General features: G+C 46.5%; 1 protein-coding gene across 2 annotated transcripts in view; it reads right to left on the bottom strand.

The window, feature by feature from the left end:
* Positions 1–26,536, bottom strand: part of RCOR1 (REST corepressor 1) — a 100,807-nt gene that overhangs the window by 56,735 nt on the left and 17,536 nt on the right. Inside the window, exon 1 of one of the 2 annotated variants that reach the window (XM_070065422.1) lies at positions 8,509–8,699. The exons of the other annotated variant lie outside the window; for it this stretch is intronic. Coding sequence (XP_069921523.1) covers positions 8,509–8,584 — 76 coding nt within the window. The 5' untranslated portion in view covers positions 8,585–8,699. Of the gene's footprint in view, positions 1–8,508; positions 8,700–26,536 lie in introns of those variants that run through there. 2 annotated transcript variants of the gene reach the window in all.

Raw genomic sequence — 26,536 nt, 5'->3', positions numbered from 1 at the left:
ACTTTAAATTCTATATCCTTCCTTAACAGCAAAGGTATCGTCCATTTCTTCTAACTGCTATCAACAATTCATTGTACAACAAACCAAGTTTCATCTGGTGCTAAAATTTTAAAAATGAGACATATATTTTAATAAATATGACATATATTTAAAAATGAGACATTCTCACTGAGATATCTGGATTGTACTAGCAATCTTAAGGCTCACTGTCTAATATCATCATTACTGGTGATGTTGATTAGATCATGCAATAGAGAGCAAGTTGTCAACATTTAACCACTAAGATAAGAAGCTCTAAAGTAAGCCTGATAGGGACTGCGTGGGCCACTCACATCCTGTATCAGGGTGTCTGTTTAGAGTTCTGGCTACCTTACTTCCAATCAAGCTTCCCACTAACGTGATCTCTGCTGCCCACATGGCGGGCCAGGTTAGAGTTCTGCACTCCTGACTTCACCCTCACCCAACACAAGCTGTCGCAGGCATTTGGGGAGTGAACTGACGAGTGGAGGACCTCTCTGTCTCTCTGCCATTCAAGAGAGGAATCAATTAAAATTAAAATAAGCCTGATAGTGTTAAAATATCTGAGGGAATCAGCTAGGCTATAAAGAACACCCATAATGCAATGAGAGGAAACAACCTAATAACCAAAATATGCATTCCTTTGCTCATGACAACCATAGATTACTTACCCTCTTGCACAAATCAGAAATTTCAAAAGTATGAGGGGATTTCAAAAAGTTCATTGAAATTGAATTAAGACATGTTTATTCTGTTACAAAGATTTTAAAAATACATGCAGGTTTTTTTTCATGGTACTCATTTTACATGAAATTTTTAAAGATTTATTTATTTGAAAGTCAGAGTTACACAGAAAGAGGAGAGGCAGAGAGAGAGAAAGAAAGCGAGAGAAAGGGAGAAGGAGAGGGGGCAGAGAGGGAGGTCTTCCATGCACTGGTTCACTCCTCAATTGGCCGCAATGGCAAGGGCTGCACCAATCCAAAACCAGGAGCCAGGAGCTTCCTCAGGGTCTCCCACATGGGTGCAGGGGCCCAAGGACTTGGGCCATCTTCCACTGCTTTCCCAGGCCACAGCAGAGAGCTGGATCAGAAGAGAAGCAGCCAGGTCTCGAACCGGCGCCCGTATGGGATGTCGGCAGTGGCTTTACCACAGCGCTGGTCCCTACATGAACTTTTTAAAGCTGACTTATATTTGGGACTTGGTTTCCCCATCCATAAAATCAAGGACTCTGTTTACCCAAAGGAAATTAAATTAGCAAACAAAAAAGCGGTCTGCACCTTAATGTTTATTGCAGCTCAATTCACAATAGCTAAGACCTGGAATCAACCTAAATTCCCATCAACAGTAGACTGGATAAAGAAATTATGGGATATGTACTCTACAGAATACTATACAGCAGTAAAAAACAATGAAATCTGGTCTTTTGCAACAAAATGGAGGAATCTGGAAAACATCATGCTGAGTGAAATAAGCCAGTGCCAAAGGGGCAAATATATGTTCTCCCTGATCGGTGACAACTAACTGTGAACCAAAAAGGAAACCTGTTGAAGTGAAATGGACACAATGAGAAATGGTGACTTGATCAGCCCTTGCCCTGACTGTTGATGAACAACTTAATACTTTATCCCTCCTAGTATTTTTTTTGTTTGCTCTACTTAATACTATCAGTTGAATTCTGTAATTAATACAGTTATTCTTAAGTGTTAATACTTAACTGAAAAAAGGATTCCTGTTAAATTTAAGAGTGGGAATCAGAGAGGGAAGAGATGTACAATTTGGGACATGCTCAAGCTGACTTGCCCCAGATGGTAGAGTTAGAAACATACCAGGGGATTCCAATTCAATCCCATCAAGGTGGCATGTACCAATGCCATCTCACTAGTCCAAGTGAACAATTTCTGTTCACAATTGATCATAATGATAGGACTAAGAACCAAAGAGATCACATAAACAAGACTAGTGTCTGCTAATACTAACCGACAGAATAAAAAAGGGAGAGAACGATCCAACATGAGAAGCGGGATACACAGCAGACTCATAGAATGGCAGATGTCCTAAATAGCACTCTGGGCTCAGAATCAGCCCTTAAGGCATTCGGATCCAGCTGAAAAGCCCATGAGAGTATTTCAGGTATGGAAAGCCAAGACACTCTGGCAAAAAAAAAAAAAAAAAAAAAAAAAAGAAAGAAAGAAAGAAAAAGAAAAAGAAATGACCTGAATGAAAGATCTCCACGAGTGAGATCCCAGTGGAAAGAACAGGCCATCAAAGAAGGAGGTACCTTTCTCTGAAGGGAGGAGAGAACTTCCACTTTGACCATGGCCTTGTCTAAATATGATCAGAGTCAGTGAACTCAGGGGGCTTCCATAGCCTTGGCAGCTCATGACAAGAGCCTAGGGTGATTACTGATGCCATAAACAAGAGTGTCAATTTGTTAAGTCAACAACAGGAGTCACTGTGCACTTACTCCTCATGTAGGATCTTTGTCCTTAGTGTGCTGTACATTGAGATTTAATGCTATAACTAGTACTCAAACAGTATTTTTCACTTTGTGTTTCTATGTGGGTGCAAACTGTTGAAATCCTTACTTATATACTAAACTGATATTCTGTATATAAAGAGAATTGAAAATGAATCTTGATGTGAATGGAAAGCGAGAGGGAACAGGAAAGGGGAGGGTTGCGGGTGGCAGGGAAGTTATGGGGAGGGGGAAGCCATTGTAATCCATAAGCTGTGCTTTGGAAATTTAAATTCATTAAATAAAAATTAAAAACAAAACAAAAAATCAAGGACCCTGGAGAGCAAGTTCACCATCAGAAAGGTCGAATGGCTCACTGGGTGCACTTCTTTGAGGTCTGATCTCCCTTCCCACTCTCCACAGAAACCCACGTGGGCTCCACAGATGCTTCAGCTTCCTCGCTCTGTGCCTGCCCCGGCACTGGGCACTGTCTTAGGCTCTGTTCAGCAGGGTTTGCAGCTTCAGATTTAAGGGGATACACACATGCAGAGTTATGTCTATATGCATACCACATAGCAATAACCCAACATGCTCGCATTCACAAATTTTAAGTTCATTTATTTTTACTTCACTTAAAATAGAGAAGGAAAAGAAGGAGGGAGGAATGAGAGAGAGAGAGAGAGAGATCTTCCATCAGCTGGTTCATTCCTCAAACATCCCCACACAGCCAGGGCTGGGCCGTGCAGATCCCTTTGGATCGCCAATGGGGATGTCAGGGACCCAACACCTAAGCCACCATTGGCTGCCTCCCTGGGCACACACTAGCAAGAAGCAGGATCAGAAGCAGAAGAGCCGACACTCAAACACGGCGCTCTCACACGGTTTGCAAGCATCCCAGTGGCAACTTAACTGCTGTACCAAATGCCCGTTCCACCATATGACGATCATTTAAACACAACCAAAGTTATTTCCTCACTGGGTCCTGTATTCCACGTTTTGCTTTTTACTGAATTTTCCACTCTGTCTGAATCAATTCTCAAATAACAATTTTTCTAATAAAAAATAAGCTTTATTGTGGCATGATATATTTTTAAGTTACATTTTTTTAAGATTTTTAAAGAGTTAGAGAGAAAGAGAGAGAGAGAGAAAGGAAGAGACAGAGAGAGCAGCCATGTACCGGTTCACTCCCCAGAAAGCCACAACACTGGAGCCAGGCCAGGCTGACGCCAGGAGCTTCACGGCGGCCACTCGTGTGGAAAGGGCCAAGGATGTGGGCCATATTCCACGGCCTTCCCACCCGTATTAGCAGGCCGCTGGACTGGAAGCAGAGCAGCCAGGGCTCAAACCAGCGCCCATGTAGGATGCTGGTGCTGCAGGCAGCAGCTGTACCCACTACACCACAACACCCACTCAGACGTGTGGGGCAGCACTGTGACATGGCAGGTCACCAAACGACGAGGAGACAGACGTGGAGCGTCTCAGCACCGGCAGAGCACTGAGCACCAGACAGCAACAGGGCTGGCCCAGGCTGTTGCCATGATCAATCTGGAAAGCAGCGTGCTAAGTGAGCGGAGCCGATCACCACCACGTATCAGATGACCTCACTTAGACAAAAAGTCCAGAAGGGCAAATCCACACACAACACAGACAGGTTGGCATCAGCAAGGAAGAGACGGCTAGTGGCTCCGGGGCATTCTTCAGCCATAGCAAAAACATCTAACACAGAAACAGTAATGGTTGTACACTGGATGAATATGCTAAAAATCACAAAACTGCACATTTAAAATGGATGAATTTGTAAGTTACATAATAATTTTTAACTCTCAATAAAGCCACTATTCAAAAAAATTAAAAAGCAAAAAGCTCAGGGAAAAAACAGAGCATTGTATCTCAACTTATCTCTGAATGGTCCATGGGAAAAAAAAATATGCGTACACAGAGGGAGCAGACTAGCCACTGTCACCCCTAAAAAAAAGGCAAAAAAAAACAAAAAGAGGCCACATGTCTGAGATGCCTTTCTCCTCAACCACACCAGCACAGAACCCCGAGCGGAAGCAATGCCCTACAGTTCTGAGGTGTTCCATTTCCCTCTCTGCAAGACTGTGAGATCTTCTACTTTCACAATTCTTGAATCTCACTGAGATGTGCCAATCAGTTTTTTCCATCATTCATTTTGTCTGGATCCTCAGTAGGTCTATTCAATCTAAAGATACAGATCATTCACTTCTAGGAAATCTTAAAATATCAAATATTGTTTCTTCTCAGCTTTCTCCTTTCTTTCTTTCTTTGAAACACCTAATAATTCAGTTGCTAGAACTCCCGGATACAGGTATGTAGGTAGCACAGGGGAGCCGAGGTCATCAGATCTTGGAAAAAATTGTGGCTTCTATGCTGCTCACTACAAGTGCCAGCATAACCAATGTGACTGCTGACTGTGTTCCCAAAATGACCTACAGTTGATAGCAGTATCATTGTAATACAGTTACCATGGCTGATAGTCCTACACCCATCATCCATCTGACACCATGACACCTCAAAGAATTCCAAAGAGGGGCAAGGAAAGGGAGTATTCAAACCCCACCCCAAAAACCACCTACTATGAATTTTCATTTAAGCTCCATCTCAGACACCACCCAACTGCCTCTAGATCATATAAAGAGCTGGCCTCGAACCCCACTGGGTGCATACATGCCCATACTCCCTCTCAAGGTATACTTTCACCTGGATAACAATGACCTTTACCTGTGTCTCATCCTTGAATTCTTTCTTGCATCAGAGACAAGAACCTAGATCCTGCCATCCACAACATCCTGACCTGATCCTCAAGTATTCCCTTCTTGTTTCAATTGTTAACATTATGCCACAAGTCTGTCCTGTACACGCCTTCTCCCTCTACATACAGGGTATTTATACACACACATACCTGAAAAATTAAGAAACAGATTCATTAATATGCATCTTCCCCTATATAATCCCAGTGCCACACATACAGAAAATTAAGTTATTTATTACCACACAGCACACAGTCCTCATTCACATTTTCATATTTCTTTCTATCACCTCAAGCATTATTTCTCAAAGATCCAATCATGGCTTTTTTTCCCCCCAAGTCTGTATTTGCCTACTACTTCCTGGAAGATTTTTAGTCTTCAATTGAAATGCTTCCTGGATGCTGTATTTTCCAAGATCACTTATTCTCTGAATGGATTCCTATTTTTTGTTGTGTGTCTTCTCTTAGCTCTTTAAGCTTTCTTTGTTTTTAAATCTGAACTTTCCTTCTGTACTTCCTGTTTCTTTTCATCTGTTTGTATCAGAGTCTTAGACTTCTCCATGTGTCACAGTCAGTGACTGTTCACTCCTAGCTGAGGAAGTACTAGCTAAAAATAGAGTTTTGATAATGTGCACAAATGGGACTTCCATGGCAGGACTTCCCCACAGGTAACCAGACAGGGCTCTAACTCTTTCAGCCAGCGCCGTGGAAGACCGCAGCTTCCAAAGCCTGCCACCCAACATGGTCTTCTTACACTGCAGCCAAGTGACACTTTCGGTTTCCCAGGCCCCAGTCAGCGGCACAAGTGACATGCTATGACTTCCAAGACGAAGCCAGAAAGGTGAAAGGGGTTCTGCCTGGTTCTCCTGAGACACCGCCCACAACAGAAGCAGCCACGTGCCGTGAAGAGCTGGCGCCAGGTCACACACACAACTTCACAGGCACAGCTCTGCCAGCACACAGAATTTGCTCCCCAAATGCCAGCCTACAAAAACCATGAAATTGTTTCAAGTCACTAAATTACTGGGGTCATTTTTCAGACAGCAAGAGAGAACAGAAGAGATTTTGGCACCTTGAAGGGAGATGCTGCTACAGGAAAATCTAGAGCCCATGGTAGGCGCTGGGTGGCAGGTGGAGCTAGAAGGCTCTACAGAGGCTTTTTTTTTTTTTTTTTTTCTTACAGGCAGAGTGGACAGTGAGAAAGAGAAACAGAGAGAAAGGTCTTCCTTTGCCGTTGGTTCACCCTCCAATGGCCGCCACGGCTGGTGCGCTGCAGCCAGCGTACTGCGCTGATCCAAAGGCAGGAGCCAGGTGCTTCTCCTGGTCTCCCATGGGGTGCAGGACCCAAGCACCTGGGCCATCCTCCACTGCACTCCCTGGCCACAGCAGAGAGCTGGCCTGGAAGAGGGGCAACAGGGACAGAATCTGGTGCCCCGACCGGGACTAGAACCCGGGGTGCCGGCGCCGCAGGTGGAGGATTAGCCTAGTGAGCCGCAGCGCCGGCCTACAGAGGCTTTTAGAAAAAGCTAAAAAGTCCTCACGACGAGGGAAATGCTGAGTAAAACATCAATGGAAAACAAACTATCACTGTGCACTAGAGCAAAGGAGATCTCTGCTACAAAGGGCTAGAAATGAGACTTGCAGGAACACGAACAGCAGACATGTAGCTAGCACCCTAAATCCTCTAGTCACTGAAAACTCCACGCAACAGTGCAGTACATCGGCTCTCCCACACTGGTGGTTTGAAACTGGAAGAACGGAGATGAGCTGGGAAACAGGACTTACTGGGTTCAAAAATAAAACCACTTCTTGTCTCCAACCCCTACAAAGGGCAAAATGCGTCAACATCTCGGGATCAAATCCAAACCACAGCTGTTAAGACCTCGAAAACCTCAGGAAAGCTATAGATGGCCCACGAGCCTTCTGAGGACCCCGAATCTCCTGTGCAGACCCTCACCACTAACCAGACTTCCCGAGAGATGCCCCCCCAAAAGCAGAGCCCCAAGGGGCTCTTGGGAAGGGCATCACAGGAGACCCACCCGTAAGTACAGCTCTGACCAAAGGCTCACCAACGGGCATCTACAAATAAAACAGACCTGTACCAGTCTGATCTCAGCCACAAAAACACTGCAAAATGAATGAAGAGGTTTTTTCCTCCCCAGATACTATGATCATGAAGCCTACAGGTTAAGAAAACTCTTTAGCATGTTTGCTGTGTCTGGGTATAAACTAACACTTTCTTTGGAAAGAGTGAATCAGAAAGCAAAACAAATCTCAACACAGAGCAGAGCCAGGCATCTTGCAGAATGCTTCCAGCAACGGGGAAACTGCCACAAGCGCCCAGGTGAACTTCAGCAACAGGTCACCTGTGCCTCGTGCTTTCTACAGCAGTGATCCTAGGCCTGTCCCACCTTGTCAACCGGAGGAGGGGCAGACCACTGCGGTCTCCAGCTCACCTGGGTTTGGACCTGGACAGAACTGAGGTACTTCAGCTGGGCCTGATTTAGGGGCCAGGATAACAACCTTTTAGCTAATGCCATGATGTGGGGTGGGGGAGGGGCTGTGGGTGTAATTTGCATGTAGGAGGAGCATTAATTACAGGGATCAAACTGAAAGCTGTAGGAGATGTATTCTCCAAAAATGATCACAACAACATTTCCATCCCACATGTTGCCCCTACAGCGTGACTCAGAGATGAGTTCCCGTTCCTTCACCTGGGAGCTGAGCTGACTTGGGACTGGCAGAAGTGACGCCCCATGGGGCAAGGTCCTAACAGGTGCACAGCCTACACTCAGTTCTCTTGCGACGCTGGCCCCTGAGCTGTGAACTGCAGCATGAGCACCCGGAGACGGCTGTAAGCACACAGGGGAGTCTGCCGAGATGACGGCAGGAAGAGGCTAGACCATCACAGCCGCTGCCCTGCCGGCTGAACCAGTGCTCTAGCTGCTGTGACCAAAACCTCCACCAGGGAAACCCAGGCCAGAGCTGCCCCGCTGAACCCTCCCTAAATCCTCACCAACAGAAAATGTGGGCTTTAGTGAAATGACTGCTGTTATTTTAAGAAAATAGTAACAGCATCAACCGCCATGATCACTGATTGGAAGGCAGGGTGACACTCTACCATCATCACCTTCACATCTAGCCTAGTTTTCTTCTAAAGAAGAATTTTCTGATCTGCCAGGAGGGTATCAACCAGCTGCAGACTTCTGGGACATCCCTAGGTGTCTCCCCATTCAATCTGCAAACTTCCACTTACTCTACTTACTTTCCCAGTTCACTGTTTGTCCAGTCCTGTCCATCCTCCCCCTCCAAACCTGGGCTCCCTCTGGCTCCCACTCCATCTGTCAGTGCAATGACAGTGCAGGTGTGGTTGCTGGGCAGCTGGAATGAAGTCCAATCTGGAGATCCAAGTTCTCCAATGGAAGCCCAGCGGGCCCTGGAGGGTGAAGTAGGAGGTTACCACTTCCACAGCAACTGAGGTTCCGCGGCAGCAATCTGCTTCTGACTTAATTACTACGCCCTGGACAATCTATTTTCAAAATATCAGTGACCTCTCCAGACTGCTGCACTGCGTGTAAGTACCCCATTACTCAGACTTTCAAGCCTCCCTTCTTTCCTGCTAGCTCTACTGGGTTGTTCAAATAACCTCTTTTCCATTTCTAATGCTTAGTCAGCCTCCACTATCCATCACATTTAGAAAACTTAAGTCAACAGCCCTCCTGTCTTCATTCCTCTATCCTCCAAACCCACCTATACCGTCTTAGAACACTTCCTGCCCACACTATGCCAGCACACATGAAGTGTGTAACAAAATTTATTACTCTTAGCCCTGAATCATCGGTCCAACTTTCATAGAGAATCTCTCAATCCTCATATCAACCCTATGATATCATCCCCACTTTTATTTTATTTATTTATTTATTTGACAGGCAGAGTGGACAGTGAGAGTGACAGAGAGAAAGGTCTTCCTTTGCCGTTGGTTCACCCTCCAATGCGCTGCAGCCGGCGCACCGCGCGGATCCGATGGCAGGAGCCAGGTGCTTCTCCTGGTCTCCCATGGGGTGCAGGGCCCAAGCACTTGGGCCATCCTCCACTGCACTCCTGGGCCACAGCAGAGAGCTGGCCTGGAAGAGGGGCAACCGGGACAGAATCCAGCGCCCCGACCGGGACTAGAACCCGGTGTGCCAGCGCCGCAAGGCGGAGGATTAGCATAGTGAGCTGCGACACTGGCCGATATCATCCCCACTTAACAAATGAAGAACTGCATCTGATAATGATCCTTTGAAATGACCTGTTCCTCAATTTCTTTTCAGCAAATAATTGCAATAACTGCAATTATTATAAATAATTATAAATTATAATTATAAATAATTGCAATTGCCTAGCTCTAAAATTTTATGTTCCATAAAGGCAAGAAACCTGTGACACTAAAAACTTACACTAACCATAGGCTTTCAAGTCACCAACATTTGCTAATATTGGCAAACAAGGGCATTTATTCCTTCTATTAGATTTTTTCCATCTGTTCTTATTCCTTCTATTAGGTTAAGAAACTGAAGGGACCCTGGAAAGTCAGGGCTGGAGTAACACTAATGGAATGGAGTCACACCTGTATCAACTTCTATATTAACACTCTGGGCCCCAAATATTATGCCTTATAAAATCACAAGCTGGCCGGCGCCGTGGCTCACTAGGCTAATCCTCTGCCTAGTGGCGCCGGCACACCGGGTTCTAGTCCCGGTTGGGGCGCCGGATTCTGTCCCGGTTGGCCCTCTTCCAGGCCAGCTCTCTGCTGTGGCCAGGGAGTGCAGTGGAGGATGGCCCAGGTGCTTGGGCCCTGCACCCCATGGGAGACCAGGAAAAGTACCTGGCTCCTGGCTCCTGTCATCGGATCAGCTCGGTGCGCTGGCCGCAGCGGCCATTGGAGGGTGAACCAACGGCAAAGGAAGACCTTTCTCTCTGTCTCTCTCTCACTGTCCACTCTGCCTGTCAAAATAAATAAATAAATAAATAAATAAAATAAAATCACAAGCCAACTACTGTCGAATGTTACCTATATGAAATTCAGAAATAAGATTCCTCTGATAAATAAGCAGTCAGTGCTGCTCAAATTCCTCACGTGACCTCTCTAGAAAGAGAAGGCTGAGTCACAGCTGCACAAGTTCAAAGTCAACAGCTGAGCGCACCACTGTCTTTGTGAAGCTGACCTTGAACTCAAACCTCCTGGAGCACATCCTAGACACAGAGAACGAAGCAGACACAGCCCCTACTCTCTAGGAACACACAATCTGGAGGGCAAGAAACAGCAAACTCTGGGCAACTTACTTAGCATCTCTAGGACTGTTTCCTTACAGTAAAATGGAGTTAATAATAACCGCTTCCAAAAATTGTTCCATAAAGTACTTATAGCAACTGGCACCAAAAATTCCATAAAAAATATCCATTACTAAATAACTACTCAAATGATTCTTCACATTATAATCAGACAAGGAGAAAGGGTGATATCTTGGGGGAAGGGGACTGTGTGGCTCAGACAATGCAGGTAGGAAACCAATGACATTTTAATTTATAGTTTCTGATGGGCTGGCACTGTGATGGAGCAGGTTAAGCCACCACCTGCGATGCCACATCCCATATGGGTGCTGGTTCAAGTCCCAGCTGCTACATTTCTGATCCAGCTTCCTGCTATGGCCTGGGAAAATAGCAGAAGATGGCCCAAGGCCTTGGGGCCCTGCACCCACATGGGAAACCCAGAAGAAGCTCCTGGCTTCAGATGGGCCCAGCTCTGGCCTCTGCAGCAATTTGAGGAGTGAACCAGCAAATGGAAGACACCCCTCCCTCCCTCCCTCTCTCCCTCCCTCTGCTTCTCTGTAACTCTGCCTTTCAAGTAAATAAATAAATAAATCTTGTTAAAATTTATAATTTCTGAAATGTAGTTATTTGATACCAATAATATTATTCAAAAAAAGTTATTAAAAGAAATTAAAGTTGTAACCAAACAGAAGCCAGGTATTTGAATCTCCTTCATTGGCCCTTAAGGTCTTTCGGAACTGTGAGTATCTAAGACATACATCACCGGGGCCAGCATTGTGGTAGATTAAACTGCTGCCTGCAACACCAGCATCCAATACAGTGCTGGTTTTTGTCCCCACTACTCCACTTCCAATCCAGCTCCTGCTAATGGCCTGGGGAAAGAAATGGAGGATGGCCCAAGTTCTCAGGTCCCTGCCACCCAAGTCCCCACACACAAAACTGCCACAGCTTTCCCGGTGCATGAGCAGGGAGCTGGACTAGAAGTGGAGCATCTGGGACTAGAACCAGCATCCACATGGGATGCCAGCACGGTCGGCAGAGCCTTAACCCACTATGCCACAGTACCAGCTGGTTTTTAAAAGACTTATTTGTTTGAATGTCAGATAGAGAAACAAGAGAGAGAGAAATCCTCTATCTATTGGTTCATTCCCCAGATGGCTGCAACAGCCCAGGCTGGGCCAGGCCAAGCTAAGAGCCAAGAGCTTCCTCCAGGTCTCCCACATGGCTCATCTTTCGAAGCTTTTCCCAGGTCACTAGCAGGGAGCTGGATCAGAAATACAGCAGCCAAAACTCGCAGCGTCACAGGCAGTAGCTTAACCCACTATGCCACAATACCGGCCCCCAAACATGGACCTTTAAGCCTAGTACAGCAAATCACTTCAACACAGCTACTTCAACTAATTCTTTTCCATTTAAAATATGAATATTCATATTCTTTAGTTATCATCCCCTGCAAAAGGTTAAATATCCAAACACATTTCTAATGAGAAAATTTTAAGACATTATGAACTAGATCTGCCTAGCAACAAGTTATGAACTTATGTCATCCCACTTATGTTCCCATGGATACAGCCATTAGCAGTACAGTGGCAACTGCAAGCAAAGAATCCCAAGAGACTCACATCCAAAACTTGGATAGAAGACAATCCTATGAAGGTAGAATACTGACTAATACCATTCCCAATAAAATCCACTGGGATTTCCCTCCCTGCACGTCCCAGACAGCCTCCATGAGAACCTCTTTCCCGAGCCTTCCCCAACAGCTTCTGCACCTGCCTGACAAGGAACTCGGCTACCTGCATGTGTGCTGCTCCTCCCAGAACTGTTACACAACCGTCTGTTTTCTGATGTAGCGAATCTGTCAAACGGGCTTGAAAACAAGGCACAAACCCATCAACATTATAACTCTGTAATCTGGGGGAGAGCTGCATGTTTTTACTATTTTTCCAAGGCAATCTTCCTTTTTATTTTTTAAAGTACTGACATTTGGAGAAAAAGAAGCGCATAATCCAAATCATAGAGAGGACAATTATTTTAAACTTGAATATTTTTTTCAGTGTTTAAAAGCTGTAAGAGGGACCAGTGCTGTGGCGTAGCAGGTAAAGCCATTGCCTGCAGCGCCGGCATCCCATATGGGCACCGGTTCCAGTCCTGGCTGCTCCACTTCCAATCCAGCTCTCTGCTATGGCCTGGGCAAGCAGTGGAAGATGGCCCAAGTCCTTGGGCACCTGCACCCATGTGGTAGATCCAGAATATGCTCCTGGCTTCGTATCGGCACAGCTCTGGCCGTTGCAGCCAGTTGGGGAGTGAACCAGCAGATGGAAGACCTTTCTCTTTCTCTCTCTCTCTCTCTCTCTGTAACTCTTTCAAATAAATAAATCTTTTTTAAAAAATGCTATAAGAACTACAAATGTAACTAGAGAAAACAAAGGAATACTCCCTCATGGATATCTGTGGACATGTTAGGTGGACAATGTAGAAGTGGGTACTCGGGGGCCAATGTTGTGGCATAGCGTCTTAAGCCATGACCTGCAGTGCCAGCATCCCATATGGGTATGGGTTCAAGTCCCAGCTGCTCCATTTCCAATCCAGGCCCCTGTCAATGTGCCTAAGAAAGCAACAGAAGATGGCCCAAGTGCCTGGGCTCCTCCACCCACGTGAAACACCTGGAAGAAGCTCTTGGCTCCTGGCTTCAACCTGGCCCAGCCCAGCCTGTCACGACCATTTAAGGAGTGAACCAGAAGATGGAGACTCTGTCTCTCCTCTGTCTTCCAAATAAATAAATCTTTAAAAAAAAAAAAAAAAAAAAAAAGGTACTCACTGACTTCAAAGGTTAAATGATCTGCCTGAGATCCTCACTTCCTGTATGACACAAAGAGGACATCTCTACATGCAGCAGGTGGGATATAAATTTACCAATGGTCAAAAAGACAGGATCTGAATTAAGCTGCCCCAAGCCGGGTTCTACCACTTAGCCCTAGAGACCCCAAGCAAGCTTTTAAGCTCTTCCAACCTCACTTCTGTGGTCTGTACAATGGGGATGGCATCATTTATACTGTAGTATTGTCATGAACACTAAATAGCATCATGCTCTCTGTACAATGCTGGTTCTAACAGACACTTACACAAGGAAGTAGAAAGTAAGAAGGCTGGCATGAAGTCTTCAAAACTGTTATCAGCTCATCCATGGTTATCTATAAGAGGTACTTGTAAATCAATAAAGGGATTCATTGCTGACAACTGCAGGCCAATAATTTATATTTTCAACAGTTCTTGGGTCAAACTTTTACTTATTTTAATTTCTATATCTTTGAGACAAAGAGAGAGGAGATAAACAAAAAGAAAGAGCTCCCATCTATCTCCTGGTTCACTTCCCAAATGCTCACAAAGCCAAGAACCGGAACTCTAACCAGTGGCAGGGACCCAGTTTCTTGAAGCATCACTACTGCCTCCCACTAAGGGTCTGCATCAGCAGAAAGCTAGAGACAAGCAGAGCAGGGATGTGAGCCCAAGTACGCCCATGTGGGACGTGGGTGTCTTGATCACTAGCCGAAATACCCACTGCCTCCCCATAGTTTTAAGAAAACAAAGTTATCAAGAGCCAAATTTTCATCAAACACTTTTCTAGAAGATGGAGGGATAAAAGACAATATCAAAAACATCCTCTCAGGGTCAGTGCTGTGGCATAGCGGGTAAAGCCACTGCCTGCAGTGCCGGCATCCCAGATGGGCGCCAGCTCAAGTCCTGGCTGCTCCACTTCCCATCCAGCTCTCTGCTATGGCCTGGGAAAGCAGCAGAGGATGGCCTAAGCCCTTGGACCCCTGCACCCAGGTGGGAGACCTAAAAGAAACTTCTGGCTTCAGATGGGTCCAGCTCTGGGTGTTGCAGCTATTTGGGGAGTGAACTAGCAGAAGAAAGCTCTCTGCCTCTGCTTCTCTGTAACTCTGCCTTCCAAGTAAATAAATACATCTTTTAAAAAAAAATACCTCACCTCAGAGTGTACCCTCCAAATTACAATAAAGAAAATAAATAAGGAAGTATGCTGGACAATAGATTCAAAAAAGAAAAAAATAAAACGAGCAGGACAAACGGGAAACGTCAAGGATGTAGCTGAAATCTCAAGACTGACCACGGAGGAGTCTGAGAAACTGACACTTCAATGCAGATGAGAAAATAAATACAGATTTTTTGAGGGAGGCGGGAGGGGAGGCAAGAAGAAAGCACCAGGAAGGAGCACGGAGGCCCTGGGCGGAAGCATGTTCCCGCGGGTCAAACAGCGACACGTGGGAGTGCGTTTAGCCTAGCACTGCGACGCCCAGGACCACGCATCAGAGTACCTGGGTCTGAAGACCAATTCTGCCTCCTTCCGGCCGGTATGGACGTGGGAAGCCAGTGGTGGTGACTCAGGTAATCAGGTTCCTGCCACCCCCATGGAAGAAGCTCTGACTGAGCTCCTGGTTCTCAGCTTCCACAGGGCCCTGCGACCAGCCACTGCAGGCATTTGGGGAGTGCATCAGTGGATGGCCCAGCACTTGCTCTCCCTCCCTCTACCTCTCAAATAAATAAATGTTAAAAAGATAATGCAATTTTCCATGAACTCTTTAAACCCCTTTCATGTGTCTCTGGGGGTGGTGACTGTCAAACAAGAGGACTGCAAACTGACCACTGGACTTAGCAACACAGATCACGCTGGTGACCCTAAACGTGTTTCTGTAAGAGCACAGTGAGTGAAGCTGGAATGCAATGTGCTCAAGAGAACAAGAGAAGGGTGAACCTGCAGTGCCGGTTAAGCTACTGCTTAGGATGCCCGCATTCCACACTAGTGCTGTTCCAGTCCCAGCTACTCCGCTTCTGATCCAACTTCCTGTGAATGTGCAGGAAGGGATGACTCAAGTGCTTGGGCCCCTGCCACTGCCATGAAAGACTAGGAGGGGCCGGTGCTGTGGTGTAGCGGGTAAAGCCACTGCCTGCAGTGCCGGCATCCCAGATGGGCGCTGGTTCGAATTCTGGCTGCTCCACTTGCTATCCAGCTCTCTGTAATGGCCTGGGAAAGCAATGGAAGACGGCCCGAGCCCTTGGGCCCCTGCACCCATGTGGAAGACCCTGAGGAAGCTCCTGGCTCCTGGCTTCAGATCAGCACAGCTCTGGCCGTTGCAGTCATCTGGGGATGGAAGACCTCTCTCTCTCCCTCTCTGCCTCTGCACCTCTCGGCCTTTCAAATAAATAAAATCTTAAAACACACACACACACACACACAACTATTTACCTTTTTGCCTCATTGCACTTCTGAAAGAAAGATGGGCCACCAGCAGCTCTGCTGGAACCACCCGTGAAAGCTTGGCCAGAGTTCCCACTCCTATCACATCTGCTCAACCGGCACAGTCTGGTCAGGAAATACAGGCCTAAATGTGCCGCCAGCGCTTCCATCAGTGTGCGAAGGATATCAGCCTCAGTAAGCTGGACTAAGTCATCCTCCTTGAATGGGTTCTCCAAGACATCAGCACTATGAAAGTCATGCCAGCTATCTACATAAAATAAAGAACTTCAATTAAAAAAAACCACCTATTTATTTATATGTTGATGAGACTGATACAACAGAAGAAAAATCTGATGTTGGAAATGAAGGATGAATTACTGGAATGATATCTTTTTTTTCCATTCTTTTTTTAATAGAAAAATTTTATTGAATAAATCTAATTTTCGAAAGTACAACTTTTGGATTATAGTGGTTCTTCCTCCCCATAATCACCCTCCCACCCACAAACCATCCCACCTCCTGCTCCCTCTCCCACCCCATTCTTCATTAAGATTCATTTTGGAGAGATATCTTTAAGCAGACAGAAACATATGGGTAGACTGACATGCAGAAGGGTTGGTCCTAGCTAGGAACAAAAACAGAGACGGCATAAGATGAAGCACAGATGTCAGTAGGTGGCAGCCTGTATTAGTTTTCCTCTAAATACCTCAATTTTTGCCAGTGAAATAAAAGGAATGTGAGGAAGAAAGAATTAGTGGTTAAAATTAAAAGATATTTGCAAACTGCAACTGATGAAGGGTTAGCATTCAGAATTTACAGAGTTCAAGAAACTCAACAATAACAAAACAAATACAGTTAAGAAATGGGCAAAGAACTTGAACAGGTAGTTTTCAAGAGAAGAAATGCAAATGGCCAATAGACACTTGAAAAAATGCTCAGGATCACTCGCCATCAGGGAAATGCAAATCAAAAGCACAATAAGGTTTCACCTCACTCCAGTTAGAATGGCTCTCAGGCTGGCGCGGTGGCTCACCTGGCTAAGCCTCCGCCTGCAGCACCGGCACCTAGAGTTCTAGTCCCAGTTTGGGCGCCGGGTTCTTGTCCCAGTTGCTCCTCTTCCAGTCCAGCTCTCTGCTGTGGCCCAGGAGGGCAGCGGAGGGTGGCCCAAGTGCTTGTGTCCCTGCACCCGCATGGGAGACCAGGAGGAAGTACCCGGCTCCTGGCTTTGGATCAGCACAGCACCGGCCATGGCGGCCATTAGAGGAGTGAACCAATGGTAAATGAAGACCTTTCTGTCTCTCACTGTCTAACTCTGCCTGGCAAAAAAGAAAAAGAAAAAAAGAATGGCTCTCATACAAAAATCAACAAACAACAAATGCTGGTGGGGATGTAGAGGAAAAGGTACCCTAATCTACTGTTGGGGGGAATGTAAACTGGTACAGCACTTTGGAAGACAGTATAGATACACCTCAGAAATCTGAATATAGACCTATCATATACGGCCATCCCACTCCTGGGAATCTACCCAAACCAAAAGAAATCAGCATCTGAAAGAGTACCTCTACCCCCACGTTCACTGCAGCACAATTCACAACAGCTAAGATAGAGAATCAACCCAAATGTCTATCAACTGTTGACTGGATAAGAAATTATGGTATACACACACTATGGAATACTACTCAGCTGTTTAAAAAAAAAAAAAAGGAAACTCTGTCTTTTGCAACAAGATGGACACAACTGGAAAGCATAGTGAAATAAGCCAGTCCCAAAAAGACAGATATCATGTTTTCCATGATCCAAGATAACTAATAGAGTACCTAAAATGTAATGTTTAAAAATGAAATGGACATTTTAAGATGTGATGATTGTTTACAGTCCTTGTCTCTTCTGTTGAGAAAGTGTTTTTTCTTCTTCATACTATTTGTTGAACTCTTTTACTTAGTGTAGGGTTAACTATATGATCATTAAGTAAACTGAAAATAGATCTTTGTAAAAATTAACAGTGGGAGGCCGGCACCGCGGCTCACTAGGCTAATCCTCCGCCTAGTGGCGCCGGCACACCGGGTTCTAGTCCCGGTCGGGGCGCCGGATTCTGTCCCGGTTGCCCCTCTTCCAGACCAGCCCTCTGCTGTGGCCAGGGAGTGCAGTGGAGGATGGCCCAGGTGCTTGGGCCCTGCACCCCATGGGAGACCAGGAAAAGCACCTGGCTCCTGGCTCCTGCCATCGGATCAGCGCGGTGCGCCGGCCGCAGCGCGCCGGCCGCGGCAGCCATTGGAGGGTGAACCAACGGCAAAGGAAGACCTTTCTCTCTGTCTCTCTCTCTCACTGTCCACTCTGCCTGTCAAAAAAAAAAAAAAAAAAAAAGAAAAGAAAAAAAAAATTAACAGTGGGAATGTGAGAGGAAACAGGAAGAAGGATTGGAGCTTGGGCTGGAGGAAGGGGGGGGAGTATCATTATGCTCATAAATTTGTATATATGAAACTTGTATAACTTAAATAAAATTTTTTTAAAAGTAAGACATTTAAACTATTCTCTAGCAGAGCAACTGGAGGAACTGGACCTGTAATGGGCCTACTTGATTTTGGTGAGCACCACTGTAAAATGAGACCATCTGGCTTCTCTCCATGTTCAGCTTAAGGGATGCAGGACTATATGGCCGCAGTGCACGCACCCTCCCCCAGACCCACAGCCACTGCCCACTCGACTTCCAGCAGGCTTACAGGATCACAGAGTCCAGCTTCTCACCTCCTAGCACCACCAGTGGTCTCTCCCTTCCAGGTGATAAGACCCTGGGGGCTCTCACCACACCTCAACAGCTCCAAAGCACCAGGTCAGCTCCTTCTCCAGCAGTTGCATGGAGAGACCAAGAACAAACCCAAAGGCACACAGCAGTTTACATCCTGGGGCAACGGATCAGGAAGGGACACAAGAAGAAATCAACATCTCACTGTGTTGTCTGCGGCCCCCTTTTTACCTGCATATGATCTGAGCAGCCTCACCATTCTCTAGAGATTTCCAGCAGTATCAGGCCAAAGGCTCCCGCAACACAGTGGCCAGTTTGAGAGCACACACCTGTATCTGCTTCCTGCCTCTCTCTCCCTCACTCTAACACGAAAGCTTTGTCATATGCACTACTTTCTGAGAAATCTAAGGTAAGAAACAGGCATGGGACAGGCGCTGTGGTGCAGCAGGCTAAAACCCGGGCCTGCAGTGCCGACATCCCATATGGGCACCAGTTCTAGTCTCAGCTGCTCCTCTTCCAATCCAGCTCTCTGCTACGGCCTGGGAAAGCAGCAGAGGATAGCCCAAATGCTTGGGCCCCTGCACCCATGTGGGAGACCCAGAAGAAGCTCCTGGCTCCTGGCTTCGGATCAGCTCAGCTCTGGCCGTTGTGGCCATCTGGGGAGTGAACCAGCAGATGGAAGACCTCTCTCTGTCTCTACCTCTCTCTGTAACTCTGTCTTTCAAATAAATAAAATAAATCCTTAAAAAAAAAAAAAAAAAAGAGCAGATAATAGGCTCTGAAGAGAAGGCAAGGAACCAAGCAGGCAAAGTGTCTTTCATCTGAAGAATGCTGAGATCACAACATCTGGGGCTGGTATCACGGCTTGCAGCCCCCGCATTCCACATGGGCACAGGTTGCAGTCCTAGCAGCTTCAGCTCTGATCCAGCTCCCTGCGTCTGGGAGAGCAGCAGAAGATGGCCCAAGCTCATGGACCCCTGCACCCACATGGAGACCCAGAAGAAGCACCTGGCTCCTGGCTTCGGCCTGGCCCAGCCCCATGTGGGGAGTAAGCCAGCAGATGGAAGATCTCTCTGCCTTTCAAAGCAAGAAAGAAACCACAATATCCCTCTGGTCTAAGTAACAGAATAAAAGGAACCACATCCCTTCTCGGAGACTCAGTTGTTCAGAACCCTCACATTAAAGGACAAGCGAGGAGCTGAACAAAATACTAAAGACATGGAAAGAATCAGAAAACTAAGACAGGCCCAGAAAGCAGGAGAGCCCGGAGCTCACAAAAGAAAGATCAGCTACTGGTATTCACTTTTCCACCAAACGTGTTTGCTAATTTCAGAGGGTCTACTGCAAGGCTGGGACCACCAGCACTGCATCTGTTCAGGTAGCAGATTCCAGAGCTGCACAGGTGGAGTGGAATGGGCAGTGGCCAGTGAACACCCCTGTCTTTGGGCTAAGACCCCACCCGACTACCTCCTGGGAGTTGCAGATGAAACTGAAGCGCACAAGCCCTCAAAGGACATCACCACACCTTTGACCTGTCTCAGTTCTGAATGGTTCAGGGTGACTCCAGGGTACCAGCATCTAGCAGAAACAAGCACAAGCCACTTTAGTAAAAGGACTGGCATGCACTGTGGCACAGCACGTAAAGAAGCAGCTCGTAACAGTGGCATCCCAAACTGGAATGCAGGTTCAGGTCGTGGCTACTCTGTTTCCAACCAACTTCCTGCTACTGTACTGGAAAAGGAAGTGGAAGACTTCCTGAGCCACTCAACTGGGAGACCTGGATGGAGTCCTGGGCTCCTGGCTTCAGCCTGGCTCAGATTCGGCTATTGCAATGATTTGGGGAGTAAAGCAGTGAATGGAAGAGTTCTTCTCTGTCCCCTGTCACTCTGTCTTCCAAATAAATAAATAAATAAATCTTAGGAAGTGGGGGAACACTGTTCTGGGCTTCAAATTATCTTTCAAATAATTTTGCAGGGCTGGCGCTGTGACATAGTGGGCTAAAGCCTCTGCTTGCGGTGCAGAATCCCACATGGGCCCCAGTTTGTGTCCTGGCTGCTCCTCTTCTGATCCAGCTCTGCTATGGCCTGGGAAAGCAGTAGAGGATGTCCCAAGTGCTTGGGCCCCTGCACCCGCATGGGGATTCAGTAGAAGCTCCTGACTTCAGATCAGCTTAGCTCTGGCTGTTGCAGCCATCTGGGAGTGAACCAGTGGATGGAAGACCTTTCTCTCTGTCTCTCCCTCTCTAACTCTCTCTCTTAAATAAATATATAAAATCTTTTTAAAAATAAAATAATTTTGGCCGGCGCCGCGGCTCAATAGGTGATAATCCTCCGCCTGCAGCGCCGGCACACTGGGTTCTAGTCCCGGTCGGGGCGCCGGATTCTGTCCCGGTTGCCCCTCTTCCAGGCCAGCCCTCTGCTGTGGCCCGGGAGTGCAGTGGAGGATGGCCCAGGTGCTTGGGCCCTGCACCCCATGGGAGACCAGGAGAAGCACCTGGCTCCTGGCTTCAGATCAGCGCAGTGTGCCGGCCATTGGAGGGTGAACCAACAGTAAAGGAAGACCTTTCTCTCTGTTTCTCTCTCTCACTGTCCACTCTGTCAAAAATAAATAAACAAATAAATAAAAATAATTTTGTGGCACCAGCTCTGTGGTGCAGCGAGTTCAAGCCCCAGCCTGTAACACCAGCATCCCATATGGGTTTGAATGTTGGCTGCTCCACTTCCAATCCAGCTCCCTAACAAGCCTGGGAAAGCAACAGAAGATGCCCAAGTCCTTGGGGCCCTGCACCCACGTGGGAGACCCAGTACAATCTCCTGGCTCCTGGCTTCGGATCAGCTCAGCTCCGGCTGTGGCAGACATTTGGGGAGTGAACAAGCAGATTGAAGACCTCTCTCTCTCTCTCTCGCTCTGTCTCTACTTCTCTATATAATTCTTTCAAATAAAACAAATCTTTAAAAAAAATACTTTCTATTAAAAAATAATTTTGCTGCCAGCTGTATAAAAGCATAGCAAACAGACTACGTACAGTACATGTTATCAGCAATAAGAAATAGCTAATGCTACTGGTTTTTGTATTTCCAACACATTTTATCATCACTTTAGAATATACTCCTCCCACTTGGTGGGCAGCAGTATGCTCTGTGACACCAGATACAGCCACAGCTCCTGTTTACTGTCACTCTCAATGTCATCAAGAGGCCACATGGACTGGGGGGCCTGCGCTATCCAGAGTTCTCTATGGACAGTCTCTGATGTTCACCCAGCGACACGATTCTCAGAACATGTCCCTGTCATTAAGTCACATGAGACTGTACTCCCTGTACTCCTCAAAAAAAAAAAAAAAAAAAAAAAAAAAAGAAAGAAAAGAAAAGAAAAGAAAAGAAAGGTCAAGCTCTGCCCATGGGCTCTGCTCAAATATGCAGCTCCCTCGGCCTGGAGAGCGTCCCTTCACTGCCCTTCAAACCTATTTTAAGAGTCACCTGTGGAAAGACTTCTTGTATTAGACAGCTTTTCATTATTGTCACTAAAATACCTAAAAGAAGCTACTTAGGAAGGTCTATTTTGGCTGACAGTTTGGAGAATCACAGAACTAGATCAGGCGGCCCCTCTGGCACCTGGTGAAGCTGATGGATGGTGGAGGGAGCACATTCCATTTTCACAGCCATGTGCCTCTACACAGCTACAACAATTATCAGAGGAGCCCCATCCCCCACAACCTAATCCCATCTTACCACTTTCTAAGGCCCCACCTTCAATCACTTAATTTGATTAAGTTCCATTCTAACTCAGAGATCAACACCTGGGAGCAGGTCTAGCAGTTAAAAGTGCCCTGCATCCAAACTGAAACCCCTGGCCTTCATACCCGGCTCTGGCTCCTGACTCCTGCTTCCTGCCAATGCAGACTCTGGGTGGCAACTGTGATGGGTTCCTGCCACTCACGTGGAAGACCCAGACTAAGTTCCCAGCACTACTTTCAGCCCAGAGCATTTCAACTATGTGGGGAGTAGCCCTGCAAATGGGAACTCTCTCTCTGTATGTTTCTCTTTGCCCCCTGCCTCTCAATTAAAAAAAAAAAAAAAAAAAGTATAAGTATTCCATCACATCTTTGCATAATGAGTTCCTAAAAACATATACAAAAATGTAATGCGTGAAACTAAGGCAAGACACATAAGGAGAATTATGCTCAAGAAGCTAAAACAGAGGCCAGCGCTGCGGCACAGCGGGTACAGCTGCCGCCCGCAGTGCCAGCATCCCATACGGGTGCTGGTTTGAGTCCTGGCTGCTCCACTTCCAATCCAGCTCCCTGCTAACGTACCTCAGAAAGCAGACCCAGAAGAAGCTCCTGCTCCTGGCTCCAGATCAGCTCAGCTCTAGCCATTTGGGGAGTGAACCAGTGGATGGAAGATCTCTGTCTCTCCTTTTCTGTAACTCTTTCGTGTAAAATAAATTAATTTTTTTTAAAAAAAGCTGAAACAAGAGACCAGCACTGTGGAACAGCAAGTTAAACAACGGCTTGTGATGCCAGTACCCCTATCAGAGTGCTGGTTCCAGTCCTCGCTACTACACTTCCGATGCAGCTTCCAGCTAATGCACCACGAAGGCAGCAGATGATGGCCCAAGTGCTTGGGCCCTTGCCACTCAGGTGGGGAAACCAGGATAGTTTCTGGCTCCTTGCTTCAGCCCAGCCCAGCTGTGGCTGTTGTGGCCATTTGACGAGTGCAGATAGAAGATCAATCTTTGTCTCTCCCTCTCTCTCCCTCCTTCCCTCCCTCTGTGGCTCTGCCTTCCAAGTAATAAATATTTTTCTAAAAAATAAAAATATCTAATGACCTCTCATCTCACTTTTCCAGAGAATAATTCCAACTTAATGCATGCTCTTAAATTCGTATTTTTCCTTCAAAATTAAACAGTCTACCAGCAAGTGCATCTACATTAAAATCGCCAGCTTCCAGGATGCCTAATGGCAGCTGTCTCAACTGCATTATTTACAGAACCTACCACTTCAAAATTACTGATACCAACATTTTATCTTTTCTAGTGTTAACTTGTTCTTAAGAAGGCAGAAGACATGGATGTCAAACGGCTTTCTACTGTTAATAAAACTCTAATGTAAAAAAGAATTATTATCCAGGAGCTTAATATGCAAAACCAGACAAAGCTCAGCTATTCTACTTTCTGCCCTGCTTCAGCAGGGTAAGGGGCTTGCAGCCCCACCCCCAATCTCCCAGCTTCAGGAACAATGCAGCACAAAACTGGCAATGCCATGGAAACTGACCTGTTGCCAAGCAGGCAAAGAACCCGGCAACAACTCTAAACAAGGCTCCTCAGCGGAGACAAAAATCCTACTTGTTCAGAAGCACCGATATATGGCACATAAAAAGCGCCAGATGTGCAAAACTCTAAAAACCAAGCAGATGAAAATGACTAGGAGGGGATGGATTATCCACTAAGCACTTCCAAGAGAACACACACACTCACTTTACCACGTTCCAGAAAGGCGGAGGTCCCACAGCCAAAGAGTAAGGTAGCTCCTGAATCAAACTCTCCTCAGAACTACACTGATCAGGGGCCAGCCGTATGGCACAGTGGGCTATGCCACCTGTCACACCTACATCCCATACAAGCACTGCTTCAAGTTCTGGCTGCTCCACTTCTAACCCGGCTCCCTGCTAATGTACCTAGGAAAGCAGCAGATAAGTACCTGGGACCCTGCCATCCACACAGGCGATCTTAACGGAGTTGCAGGCTCCTGACTTCCACCTGGTCAGCCCTGACCACTGCAGCCAGTTAGGGAGTGAATGGACCATCTCTGTCTCTCCTCTCTATAATTCTTGCAAATAAAATTTTTTTTAAAGTTATATTAGGAGCTGGCATTGTGGCATAGTGGATTAAGCCACCACCTGCAGTGCCAGTATCCCAAACTGTCGCCAGTTTGAGTACCAGCTGCTCCACTTCCAATCCAGCTCCCTGTTAATGGCCTGGGAGAGCAGCAGAAGATGGCCCAAGTCCTTGGGTCTCTGCATGCACTTGAGAGACCCAGAAGAAGTTCCTGACTCCTGGCTTTGACCTGGCCAAACCATGCCCAATGCAGTCATTTGGGGAGTGAACCAGCAGATGGAAGGCTTCCCTCTCTCTCTGAAACTCTTCCTCTCAAATAAAAAGGAGTATGCCAACTAAAGGTTCTCCCTGGTGTCTTCCATCCCCTCACCCTCACCCCCACCCCCAGCAAGGATCTGGTGGCCCACTGCACCATGCCTCCCAGTGCTCTGCATACTGCCACCAGAATTTTCTTATTTCACTAATTGATCTACACTCAACTAAACTCCTTGAGAGCAAACATTTGATGTTTTTACATTTTTATTTGCTTATTTTCACTTTATTTGAAAGAAAGACAGCAAAAGATTTTCCACCCTCTGGTTCACTTCCCAAATGCCCACAAAGCCAGGGCTGGGTCAGGCTTGAGTCAGGAGTTCAGGATTCAGTTTGGGTCTCTAGGGTGAGCCCAAGTACTTGAGCTATCATCTGCTTTGCAGGGTGCATATTAACAGGAAGTTGAATCAGAATGGGACTGGTGCTGTGGCACAGCAGGTTAAAACCCCAGCCTGAAGCGCTGGCATCCCATATGGGTGCCAGTTCGAGTCCCAGCTGCCCCTCTTCTGATCCAGCTCTCTGCTTTGGCCTGGAAAAGCAGTAGAGGATGGCCCAAGTCCTTGGGTCCCTGCACCCATGTGGGAGACTCGGAGGAAGCTTCTGGTTCCTGCCTTCGGATCAGCTCAGTTCTGGCCATTGCAGCCATTTGGGGAGTGAATCAGTGGACAGAAAACCTCTCTCTCGCTGTCTCAACCTATCTCTGTAGCTCTTTCAAATAAATAAAAATAAATTAAAAAAAAAAAAGAAAGAAAGAAAGAAATGTAGTATAGTGGGGTCAGCTCTCTGGCCTAGTGTGTTAAGCTGTTGCCTGCACCGCTACCATCACATATGGGCGCTGGCTAGAGTTTCAGCAGATCCAGTTCCCTGCTAATGCACCTGGGAAAGCAGCAGAAGACAGTTCAAGTGCTTGGGCCCTTGTACCCACGGGAAGACCCAGATGAAGCTCCTGGCTCCTAGCTTCAGCCTGGCCCAGCCCTGCTGTTGTGGCCATCTGGGGAGTAGACTAGCAGATAAAGATCGACCAATCTCTCTGCCTCTCCCTCTCTGCAACTCTGCCTTTCAAATAAATCCTCAAGAGGCTGGCACTGTGGCACAGCGGGTTAAAGCCCTGGCCTTAAGCGCCGGCATCCCATATGGGATGACCATGTGGGAGACCCAGAAGCTCCTGGCTCCTGGCTTTGGATTGGCACAGCTCCATCCGTTGCAGCCATCTGGGGAGTAAACCAGCGGATGGAAGACCACCCTCTCTCTGTCTCTACCTCTCTCTGTTACTCTGTCTTTAAATAAAATAAATCTTAAAAAAAATTTAAATAAATCCTTAAAAAATAAAATAAATGTAGTAGCCTGGACTCTAACCAGGCACTGACCCAGGACGAGGCGTACCAAGCAGCGACCCAACTGCTGCACCAGATGCCTGCTGCGGACAATGGATTTTAAATCTCTATTCTAGTCCCCAAATACCACCCTATACGTACTCAAAGGATATAACAAACCTCTATCCACCCAAAAAATTAACTCAAAGGAAAAGGCGCCTTAAAAATGTATCTTACCATAAAACATACAACCCCAACCCTAAAATCCACCAGGAGATGGAAGTAGCCCCCTCCTCCAAAAAAAAAGCATTTTATGCAAGATGTACATCTTAATTCATCCCAATTATAGGAGAGGCAAAAAAAAATGGGAAAAATTAGCTTCTAACTACAACTTAAAAGCCCATTTCCCCTTGGGTTTCCATTTCTTAAATAATTGCACTTGATGCTTAATTATCAAATGTCCATTACAAATGAATATTCAAGAAAACTCAGCAAAACTGAGGATTCTTTAGTATTC

The sequence above is a fragment of the Oryctolagus cuniculus genome, chromosome 20 (assembly GCF_964237555.1).
Source record: "Oryctolagus cuniculus chromosome 20, mOryCun1.1, whole genome shotgun sequence".
Classification (NCBI taxonomy): Eukaryota; Metazoa; Chordata; class Mammalia; order Lagomorpha; family Leporidae; genus Oryctolagus; species Oryctolagus cuniculus.
This window is presented reverse-complemented; position numbering and strand designations above follow the sequence as displayed.